Source organism: Hirundo rustica, assembly GCF_015227805.2.
Source record: "Hirundo rustica isolate bHirRus1 chromosome W unlocalized genomic scaffold, bHirRus1.pri.v3 SUPER_W_unloc_1, whole genome shotgun sequence".
Lineage (NCBI taxonomy): Eukaryota > Metazoa > Chordata > Aves > Passeriformes > Hirundinidae > Hirundo > Hirundo rustica.
The window spans coordinates 113599-125864 of record NW_026690191.1 but is presented as its reverse complement, the minus strand read 5'-3'; the positions used below and the strand labels follow the sequence as shown (position 1 = coordinate 125864).

The following is a 12266-nucleotide window of genomic DNA, read 5'->3' as shown; positions in this document are numbered from 1 at the left end:
GTTTTTGCAGTATATTTGGCCAGATTTTCTATAGGCTTTATGCTCTTGTGTATTGTCCCCCTGATTTCAATGAATTTACCAACAGTGCATGGAGAATCCATGTTAAAATAACCCAGGATCTGAGGCCCTCTAGCAATTTCACCAGTAGAAATTGTCTTGAACATATATGTGCAAATTTTCCTCTAGTCTGAGGCTTAATGTATGCTAACTCTCTTCAGACATCTCTTAGGCATGCAAAGAGTATTAATGTAGGGATACCACTGCTCAGGAATGGCTATGCAGTATCCAGATTAGAGCTGGCTGGTATCCAGTCAGCTGCTGATGCGCACAGAGGAACTGATCTGTCCATGCTGTCTTATTTCTGCCTACTTTCAATTTAGTGCCCAGTCCACAAAGACTAATCATTTCAAAGCACCATGGTAAACCACACTGTGAAATGTTTTCTAGCATTTTTAAAAGCAATACTGTGAATTTTAGGACTTTGTCAGGTGGTGACTATCAAAGGATGGAAATTTAAAGCAAATAAATGAGTGACTACAGCATGGGGGAAGCAGAAACAACTTTTGCTATCCTCAAATAACTTTTCTTACCTCTGTTTGAAAACCCCAATATTTTAAGTTAAATCCTTTTTAAAATGCACTTAAATGGGATGACTTGATGAATATACCTGAGAATGATAAAAAAATAATGTTCTGATCATTAGTTTCATTGTAGAGATATGTGAAACCAGTAATATATGAGACTGAGCATTTTATTGCTGGAAACTATTTTCTCTTATTCAGGCTCTTCTAATTCCAGTTAAAGTTGTTTAAAGTCGGGGACGAACTAAACTTGGATTAGAAAATGGAATATTTGTCTAAAAATGGAAATAAATTTTAGAAAGTTATGTTAGTGATATAGTTAATGTAATTTAAAAAGTGAATTATCATCCAGAAGATGATTTATTGGAGAATTTGTGTGTGTGTGTATAGCAATTGGCAGGTAATTTTCTCTATTTCTTGGGAAGGAGAGAGAGGCACTTACTTATGACAAAGGCACTTGTTCTGTTTTTGGAAAAAGGTTAACAGTTTAGTCCAATAATCTTGAAATCTGTGTAATAGGTTCTTTGAAAAATAAAGATATCAAACAAACCCCCAAGAAATACTTTTGAATTATTTTGGTTTCCTTGTGTCACTTGTAAAATATTTTGACTGTAAATTACTTTATACTGAGTATGTGAGCCTAATCATAGTTTCAAAATGTGCTGAGAATCATGTGATGATAGCTAAGCATTTGCCTCTGTGGAAATGAAACCCGATGTGTTTCAGCTTGCTGTTTTTCTATATTAAATGAAAATATTTCAACTATGCTTTGTAACAAAATCTAGCAAAAATTTGGGTTGCATTATAAAACTACTAATAAGAGGTAAGAAAAAAATCTGAAGCAGAGATTGAAATGTCAATGATTTTGTCTGTATTTAGGGATAAGACCCCACAGATTCTGCCACAGATTGTCTCTAACTGCTGGAAATAGGAAGATTACTGTCTTGTGTACACTAAATAATTTGAATGAGAATAAACAGAACTGTTAATTAGGCATAATGAATCCTTAAATTGCATACACTGTTAGAAAACCTGCTGAATTTAGAGAATGAACCAAAATAAGACTAAATTTTGTGGAAATAGAGCAAGAATGTCTTTTTACAAAGGAAATTCACCAATTTGAATTTGTTTATATGCCTAACAAAATATTTTATTGAAGGAGATGTGTATGCAATGTATTATGTCAAATTCTAGTTGCAGTGTGAACAATAAATGCAACTTTAGAAAGGACTGTCAAATACATCCAAGTATATCTCATTGCGCTAATATTTATTAGAGGCTACATTTTAAGCAGTTCCTGAGAAAGGACTGTAGTGTTGAGCCTTTATTATTATCTTCAGGTTCACATTTGTTCTTACTTTTCACTAATAGGTACCATAGATCAATCAGTGCTAAAGGAATTACCTCCTGATCTCCTGGCAGAAATTGAATCCACCATGCCACTTTGTGAACGTGTGAAAATGAACAAGCGTAAACGTAGCACAGTTAATGAGAAACCAAAATATGCTGAAATCAGTTCTGATGAAGACAATGACAGTGAAGAAGCTTTTGAATGTAAGTAGTACATATAAGCCCTAGTGGCTGTTGAAATTCTTATATGTGGAGTAAAATACATTATTGAAAACTTTCACAGTAATTATATGCTTTAAGGGATTCTAGGTTCATTATATCCACTCAAGAGATCGGGTCATCTTTCTAAACAATTAATTGAGGACATCTGGGTTAAAAATAAATTATATTTTTCACTGGATACTGTAAAACTGATTTCAGGTAAAACAAGACAAAATGATCAAGAGAATGAAAGATCTGTGACAAGTACACTGAATAGATTTGTAGTGTTAAAAATATGTATTTCAGAATTCTTTTGGTTGTTACAAAATTGAACTTTAAAATTATGAAATAGTTATTGTTATAGAAGATAAATTTCTTTGAGTATCTCATGAAGAAAGGGCATTTCATTAAATTATGAGAATTAAAAATTGATTAAATCTCATTCAATGAGTGATAACTGTGTTATTGCATGTTTGGCAGAATTTGAAGGAAATTGGATGTTTATATTCTGAGTAGTCTTTATGTATAAAATTAATAGCAACTCTTGAAATATTATTAGTACTTACATTTTAGTCATTTTTATCTGCTTCAAAATTAACTTTTTAGAGCAATAACTGATTGTGAATAACTGTTCCCATGTTCGTTATTTGCCTTGCAGAGCCAGCACAACTGTAACACATTCTATTTTGTTGTGCAGCATTGATAAACTGATCAGTTTAAATTTCTGCTGGAAAGAAATATTGGAAGTTACTTTTCCCATGGAGATATAGCTGGGGTCAGAATTTGTCCTACAGAGCATAAATTGATACTGATGATTTGTAAACTGTGGAGACATATTTAATCTACCTCCACAAAATACTGCCTCATGGGGGAAAAGAATCAGTTGAAATGTGTAAAGTCTTTTCCCACAAACCCCCTACTTTTCTTCTCCAATATGCTCACTTCAGTTATTCCAGACAGCTCTTTGTTTTTTCAGTTGCAGTTAACTCTCAACTGTTTTAGAATTTAATGTTAGTAGCTCAGGCCATGTGAACATGATTGTACTGCCTCCAGAAGCAAGTCTGATCCATAAGCAGAACAACTCAAAAACATGAACTGTTATTACTTTTAACACTTGAACCACCTCTGTGCAGAAGTTTTCAAAAGTGGAAGCCCTCTAGGGTGCAGTGCAGAGCATTAGTATCACCTCTCACTCAATATTGGTTTCATTAGTTCTGAGCCTGGGCTGACTATTGACTATATCCTGGTATGTTTCCTATTCTTCTCAATAAACTGGGGTTGTGGAAAGAATTTGTCAATTCTGTTCCAGTTCTGTCTGAATGCTTGAAGCAATTTTGCTCAGAAACAACCCTCTATACAGTCATACCTCTAAACTTCAGGAGGCTTTGGTAGAGATGCAGAGATGTCAGGGCTGTTATATGCAAGTTCACATGAATAATAAATCCTTCAAGTCTAGAATTTAATGTTTTGGAGCCATTTTGATCTTCATAGCAAAGTCTGCATTAGACATCTCTTTGCTTTCCTGTTACCTTAGATAATGGAGAGTTGGCTGATTTCATGGATGAAATTACCTCCTTTCTCCATATCCTTTTTCTATTACATCTTAGCACTCTTTGCCCTTCAGGACTATATTTGAAAACAAAGAAATCTTCATTCTCCTCTACACACACATTTTATTTCCACCAAGTTTCTGTGTCGCAGTGTCCGAATCGCGTGTTAATCACGCTGCAATAGCTAGCTCAGTCCAGTAGATGACACTGCAGCAGCGTGGTAGGACGAAGTAGCTAGGTAAGAAAGCCTCCTTCTGCCCTGCGATGGGCACGGAGATGACGCAATCACGACCTCGGCAGTAGGAAGAAGGCGGACTCTTTGAGCAGGGCAAAAATGAGGTTTTATTGGAGAGGAGAGTGCCCCGAGGGCTCTCTCCTATGACCTGCTGCCCAGAAGAGACCCTGAGGCCAGGCACGCGGCAGGTTTTAAGGGTGGGTGGAAACGGGGGTGGCGACAACCGGTCAGCCAGTCACAGGAATCGGGGGGGTTAACCGGGGGTGTGAACCATAGAACTGGGGACCAACCACAAAATGAGGGGAGGGGGTCTCCCGGGCCCCAGCCTATCACTCAGCACCCTTCCTGGAGTTTTCTAGAAGCCAGGGAAGGGTCTCTGAGTGACAGGCAGGCGACCACGAGGAGGGGGGGGGAATTGACAGCGACAGGTGCAGGGAAGGGATGAATGACAGAAAACGTCTGGTTTTACAATAGACAAAACAACCAATGCAGAAGGGAAAACCAATGCAGAACACAGGGGTATACAGTGAACTAAACCATTATAAAAATAACTTTAAAATCTTACAAAAATAACTTAATAACTTAATAAAAACAATTCTCACACCACCACATTTCTGGTTTTGTATAGAACATTTAGCCCAGTTTTTCAACATTCAGTTGTGCAAGGCTTTTTGGTCCTGACTGAAAACTGATTTTAATAACCTTCTGTGGTATATACTTGCTGCCTGGCCCAGGATTGTGACTCCAGCTTTCTCCTTTACACTGAATCTCCTGCAATATATATCAAGACAAAATTTTAGTTGTCTTGGCAAAACAGAATATCTTTAAGTAACTAGGTTACCAAGTCTCATTGGAACTCACTGTGTTAGATGGGCAAAGCGATCACTGAATTGGAACATGGACACCCAATGATAATCAGAATTTAGACAACCTTAGTGTTCTATTATAAGAGAATGCAACTTGTTTTGATTTGTTCTACTTTCCTGACTTTGTATAAAATGACAAATGCCCCGTAAAATTTTATTTTTAAATGTTTGCTCATCTTTCTCATTTTTAGGTACTTTTTTCATGTAGTTCAAAAGAAATTGTTAGAATAATGCCATAACAGATTTTTATATGATAGTTTTAGAGTGTTTGCTTGTTTTACAGAACATCTATATGATAGTGTTTAACTTGCAAATGTATAATTTTGAGCTATTAAAAGTAGAATTTTTGTCCTTATAATGAAAATGCATTTTATTTCTAGCTTCTCGTAAAAGACATAAAAAGGATAGAGATGAAGCTTGGGAGTATGAAGAACATGATAGAAGAAGTTCTGGTGACCATAGGAGAAGTGGTTATTGTCATGAGGGAAGGAGGACTTCTGGTAGTGGCCGTTATCGTAATCGCAGTCCCAATGATTCTGAGATGGATGATTATTCTCCTCTTCCTAGCCTCAGTGAGGGTAACTGATTTTTTTTTTAAAAATCATTTCTTCCATAATACTAGTGCATTTTTAAAGGATATGTTAAACATTTTAAATAAACATCTTTACATGCACTATTGAATATAAGCAAAAAAAGTGTAAACAATCCTTTATTCTCTTAATTAGTAGCTAGAAAAATGAAGAAAAAAGAAAAACAAAAGAAGAGAAAAGCTTATGAACCTAAACTAACACCTGAAGGTAATTTTTAAATATTTATTTTCTATAGTCTGTATTTTCTGGTTTGTATATAAAATATTTATATATACTTTTTTTTTTTTCACCAGAAATGATGGATTCTTCTACTTTCAAAAGATTTGCTGCTTCAATAGAGAATATTTTGGAAAATTTAGAAGACATGGATTTTACAGCTTTTGGTAATATAGCAAAAATTTTCAAAATGCTTCCCCCAATTAAAAACACAAGAAAGGAATTTGCATCTCTGTATTTTCAAACTTCCTTCTTTGTGATTTAATAGCCTGTGAAACACACTGCACTATACTGCATTTATATGGCTTCTACCTTTAGTGGAAGCCTTTACCTTTCCAATTACATTTGCTACTACAGGAAGAATATTCTCCTTCCTCCCTCCCTGCAGAATCCAAAAGACAAAAAATCACAATGAGACAAATAATAGTCCCTTGGAGTGGAAAGGATACCTCTTTGGGACATCATTAGGGTATCTTCTATCAAACGCATCTTTGTAAAGAATGCTAACCTATGATGGCTGGATGCCAAGCACCCACCAAAGCCTCTCTCTCACTCCCCTCTGCAGCTGGACAGGGGAGAGAAAATTTAACAAAGGGTTCATGGGTTGAGATAAGGACCCAGAGAGATCACTCATCAAATACCATCACGGGCAAAACAGGCTTAAATTAGAGATATTAATTGAATTTATTGCTAATAAAATCAGAGCAGAATAATGAGAAATAAAATAAGACCTTAAAAACACCTTTCCCCAACTTTCTCAGCTCTGCCTCCTCCCTCCCAGTGGCACAGGAAAAGAGGAATGGGGTTTATGGTCAGTTCATCGCCCATTGTTCCTGCCACTTCTCAGGGAGAGGAGTTGGAGTCCTTCCCCTGCTCCAGCATGGGGTCCCTCCCAAGGGCTACAGTTCTCCACAAACTGCTGCAATATGGATCACTCTTACATGAGGTTGGTTTCAGGCGCAGCCTGCTCTAGTGTGGGTCCCTCACAGTCACAAGTCCTACCAGGAAACCTGCTCCAGTGTGGGCTCCTCTCCCCACAGGTCTGCAGGTCCCTGCCAGGACCCTGCTCTAACACAGGCATCTCATGGGTCACAGCCTCCTCTCAGGCATCCCCCTGCTCCAGCATGGGCTCCTACACAGGCTGCAGGTGGATCTCTGCATCCCTGTGGCCTTCCCTGGGCTGCAAGGGCACAGCTGCCTCACCATGGTCTTTCACCACAGGCTGCAGGGGAATCTCAGCTCTAGCACCCAGAGCACTTCCTGTCCCTCCTTCTGCACTGACCTTGGTGTCTGCAGAGTTGTTCCTCTCACATATTCTCATCCCAGTCTCCTCTGGCCCCAATTACATCTGTGCAATAACTTTTTTGTTCTTAACTACGTTATCCCCAAGGCATCACTGCCCTCTCTGATTGACCCAGCCTTGGCCAGTGGCAAGTCCATCCTGGAGCCGGCTGGGATTGACTGTTAGTCATGGAGGAAGCTTCCAGCAGCTTCTCACAGAAGCCACCCCTGTAGTCCCTCCACTACCAAAACCTAGACATACACACCAAATACACCAGTAATTTCTGAAGCACATAATTTTGCATCTGTTATGGCCTTTGGCCCAACAGAAATTGATTATTCAATTCATCAGCAGAGTGCTTGTTCTCTTATGGATGGGGCACTGAATCACTATATGCTCCTTATCCATTTCAGTAGAAACTAAGCCAGTTTAGCATGTGTCTGATGAAGTAGTTCAGGTTGAACAACGTGACTTTATTTTGAAATGGATAACAGATCATTCGTTAATTTTTTAGAACTAGAACAAAGGGAGCAACATAATAAGCAAATCACTACAGCTATGGTGTCTACAAACTTGGATTAAAACTATTTTTAATCTAAGACTTTCAGTCATATTTAACAAGTAGTCGTTTTAACACCACCAAAAGTTGTCATCATCAGATGGAACTATGATATGCTAGCTATTTGGAAAATGAGTTCTTTTTCTTCAGTTGGCTTTTTCATATTGACTGTAAAATACTGTTTTCCTTGAAGTCTTATTAGAAATGTGATTGTTAATTTTTAATTAATTTATTTTAAGGTGATGATGATGAGATTCCACAAGAACTGCTACTGGGAAAGCATCAGCTTAGTGAGTTGGGTAGTGAATCTGCAAAAATCAAGGCAATGGGCATAATGGACAAGGTACATCTTCATAGTATTTAACTCTTTTTTAACATTTAATTTTGTTAAGCATACAAAAACTTGTGCCCCCTCTAATATTCCACCCTCTTCAGGTGTATCTGTGACAAATACTGTGAACAGTTGTGCTTCTGCTGAAGTGCTTAAAAAGTTACCACATCTTAACTGTTACTGTCTGAAGCCAAGACATTATTGTTAAATGGTCCTCTGTTAGGGCTGACTCAGAGCATTATATGCCAATAGGTAACACATGCTTGAGCAATAAAATCTAATAATTAATCTACTTTCACAAAAGCACATAATTTGCTCCTTACAGCTACTGTTGAGCAACCACAGTAAAACAGAACCTGCTGGCAAAGTCAAAAAATCCACCCTTGCTGATATATGCCTTTAGTGCAATGTAAATATCTGATGTCCATCCAGTATCACACTGAGTTGCCCACTACCTTCCTCTCTCCTAAGAGTCCTTTCAAACTTAAAAGATTTAATGCTCAAGCTGATAATAAGATTAATTTTTTGTAGACTGCATATTGTGATTTCTTTGCCATACTCTTCCCAACTTCTGTTCAAGGGAACTTTCTGTTGGCACAAACTGTTGGTGTCACACCTTTAGATACAGTATTCTTGCTTTCCTTATCTTCCTAGAACTGTTGGCTTTGGGCAGTCTTGTATTAAATTCTTACTCTACCTCCTCATGACCATTTATTATGTTTATGAAGTGTCTGTGAAGCCACTTACACAAGTCACTGAAGGGCTTTCTTTAGTCTGAGATTTAGATGTTCTTCATGGCTCTTTCTTTGTTCTCTTTACCTTCCTTTGTAGCATGGTATTAGCTTGAGTGTTTCTGTTTCCTGATAGTTCTCACACTTAACCTCTGTTACCTGTTTTTTTCACGTACATACTTACATGTATGCATAAAATCAGAATTTTGTTGCTTCTAAAGGTGAGCACCAATAGTATCTGGATGAATGAAACTGATTCTCCTTGAGTTTAGCATATTCTACAGATTATTTAATCACAATTCTGTAGAACATCAGCAAGTGAATTTGAGTTACTTTGTTCAACATGCTAAGTTTTTTTAAATTAACACAGTTATTGAGAATACATTTCATTTTTATTAGAACTCAAGTATCAGGGAATTTTATTTCTGCTTGTCCATAGAACTTGGATTTTGTCTTAATAAAGATCTATATAGTCAGCTAGAATTTGGGATTGAGACTCAGATTTGGTAAGTTTCTGTTTCTAGAAGCAAATGCAAAAGCATATAACTATACATTAATTACAGTTATGCAATTTTAAATACATATTTACGTATTTTTCTGGTTGAAAATGAAGTTTGCAGTCTTAGAACAAATTTTCACTAGTTTAATTTTATTATCAGCATTCTAAATCATGCTGTGTCAGAAACCTGACAAATCAAGATCCAATACTTAGATTGGACTTTTTTTCTGCAATTTGGAAGCCTTTATGTTCCTACAGTTGTTTGATGTGTTTTGTTTCTTGTTTTAGCTCTCAACAGATAAAACAGTAAAAGTCTTGAATATTTTGGAGAAGAATATTCAAGATGGATCCAAGCTTTCCACATTACTTAACCATGTGAGTTTTCAAATTACATCTTTTCACACCATTGTGTAGAATAGGGTTTTCTTCACTTGAGTCACATATAGTGATAGTTTCAAATACTGCATGTGTCTGTGAAAGGAATTCCTGATTTCATATGTATGTGCTTAAAAGATTGCCAAATTTTAAGATTTGAAGTAAAATTTTATTGTTTATATCATTTCAGTATGTTTTACTAAAGTAAACATGTATTCAGAGCAATTAAGTAATGTTTGGACCTAATTGTAAATATTATAGTTTCATCCTGAAATAGTCATGGTAACTGGTGTAACTTGCACTATTGGACATGTTTTTTCTACTTTTCTATGTGTCCATAAAACATTCCTTCCACAGTGGAAGAAATATAACAGCTTGTGCTTTTATACAGGCAAGAAAGATTATTTTTCTCTGTACCAGAGAAGTTATTAAAAATTTCACCTGGTTTTGCTATTAATAACATTATTACAATATTTCAGTAGTGCTGTGTGGTCATAATTAACCTCATGTATGTTTTATAATTTGTGCAAACACAGAAATACAGAAATTCCATACCCTGTGCTAAATCTAAATCACAGAATATGCCTAGTTGGAAGGGACCCCTGACCCCCAAGGATGACTGAGTCCTTATATGGTCATATTTAAGACATTTTAAACCCATTGATATAGATGAGTTGGTCTCTGGAGAAAGTTGTATGAGTTTTGTGTGACTTAACAGTCTTTTTCTGTAAGAATTCTCTCTAGTAGCAAAAATTAGACTGATCAAAGCAGCAACTTGTATGTATAGGCCACTGAAGAAAACACTAGATGAATGAGTTTAGATTTTGATTAAGGTACATCATTCTTAAGCAGAGAATGTGACAGTCTTCCTTCATAGTGCTTCCCAATGATATACAGAAAGCTTCTTTGTGTTTTACCAGAACACAGTGAGATATTGAAGACCTATAACTTAGGGTTACAAACCTTTTGCTAGTAAAACAAACATTTGTTGATTTCTAAACCAAACTATTTTTGTATCATAAAGGTAATACTGCATTTTGTATGTGTGTGTATGTAACTATATTAAAATAATGTTATATTTTACTTGGTAAGGAAAAGAAAATAACTTCTTGTTCACACTATCTTGTTTTTTATCACCTGTTACAGAACAATGACACTGAAGATGAGGAGAGATTATGGAGAGATCTTATTATGGAGAGAGTGACAAAATCTGCTGATGCTTGTCTTACTGCTATCAATATTATGACATCACCAAATATGCCTAAAGCTGTATATATTGAAGACATAATAGAAAGAGTTATTCAATACACAAAATTTCATTTGCAGAACACTCTCTATCCTCAGTATGACCCTGTGTATAGAGTGGATCCTCATGGTGGTTAGTATGCTAAATTTTTTGCATTTTGTTGTCATATGCATATCTTGAGGTGCAGGTATTCAAGAACAGTTTTAAGAATCTTGGATCCAGAATTCAAAGCAATTATGAAAATATGGAATACTTGCTTTCCAGCTGATTTTACTAAATAGTTTCACTTTGGTAAGAAATTTAATTTACAAAGCTGTAGTCATGGACTTGTTTTGGAGACATTTTTTGAGGAAGATGATGAACTTTCTAATATCTGATGTGAAATACTGAAAAAATTAAAGATATGTTTTATTTCCTAGGTGGTGTTTTAAGTTCAAAAGCAAAACGTGCTAAGTGTTCCACCCACAAGCAAAGAGTTATAGTGATGTTATATAACAAAGTTTGTGATATTGTCAGCAGTTTGTCAGAGTTGCTAGAGATACAGCTTCTCACTGATACAACTATTCTTCAAGTAAGTTTTATCAGAAAAATTTTTGTCTGAGATTTTTTTTTCCAGAGAGACTGTAAAGTGTAATTGTCTCAATGACATGAAATATGAAACCAGTATGAACTTCTGAATTATTAACAGCAGTGACTAGTTTGTTCTGTAGTAATGTTCACATCTTAAATGGCTTTTGTTGTACACTTAAGAAAAGTTGAATCTGATTGTATTAAAATATCCTTTAATAACTTTATTTGTAAACCATATGAATACATGTTGTTGAATACCTTACCTGATGAATGAATAATCTACTTGTGAAAATGCATAAATATCAGTTTAATAGTCAAATATACTTACAATAACTTCTTTCTGTTGATAGATATCATCTATGGGAATAACACCTTTCTTTGTAGAAAATGTCAGTGAACTACAGCTATGTGCCATCAAATTAGTGACTGCAGTAAGTAATTTTTAGTTTGCAGTAGTTTAATTTTCTTCCGAGAGTTATTAGGGCATTTACATAGGCTGTATTTTTGCTGGTAGAGAATTGGAGCTTAGAACTAATTTTATTCTTGCATGTTTTTACAGCTTGGTATCATAATCTAGGAACAATATTAAAGCTACTTGAGCTCATCTCATTTGCAAAGTACTCTGTAGGAAGAAATAGCCTACTTAAGACAAGGAATTTACCTAATTTTGGTTATGCTGTTTAAAGTGTAAACACAAATCCCTTCCTCTTACCTGTTCTTTCTTGTCTTAAGAAATCTTAACAATGTGTTTTTTCTTATCTCTTTTAAGATTAGAGTTTATGCAATGGTATAAGCCATAGAACTAGTAGGATAGTTCTATATAACTATATAATAGAACAAGTCATTTTCCTCTGAAGAGGTGGCTGTGTGAAAAATTCATGGGGCAGATAAAATATTTTTTTCAGGAAAACTGCAGTGCAACACAGATGTGTTTGTTCAAGTGAAAGTTTTTCATCTTTGTAAGGATTATGTACTCCAGTATTTATAAAGGTAATTCTGCTTGAACAAAAGGAGAGGCCAACTACAATCCTGACCCCATAAATTAAATTAATATTTCATGTCAGGCAAACATCAAAGCTTAGTT

General features: G+C 35.7%; 1 protein-coding gene across 4 annotated transcripts in view; it reads left to right on the top strand.

The window, feature by feature from the left end:
• The window catches only part of LOC120747602 (nipped-B-like protein), a 196730-nt gene that overhangs the window by 133861 nt on the left and 50603 nt on the right, over nt 1–12266 (top strand). For all 4 annotated transcript variants that reach the window (XM_040053619.1, XM_040053616.2, XM_058424290.1 and 1 more), the window contains 9 exons: nt 1953–2135; nt 5164–5361; nt 5509–5580; nt 5667–5756; nt 7670–7773; nt 9280–9366; nt 10513–10744; nt 11032–11183; nt 11533–11613. In XM_040053619.1, the coding sequence (XP_039909553.1) occupies nt 1953–2135; nt 5164–5361; nt 5509–5580; nt 5667–5756; nt 7670–7773; nt 9280–9366; nt 10513–10744; nt 11032–11183; nt 11533–11613 (1199 nt within the window). The remainder of the gene's footprint in view (nt 1–1952; nt 2136–5163; nt 5362–5508; nt 5581–5666; nt 5757–7669; nt 7774–9279; nt 9367–10512; nt 10745–11031; nt 11184–11532; nt 11614–12266) is intronic.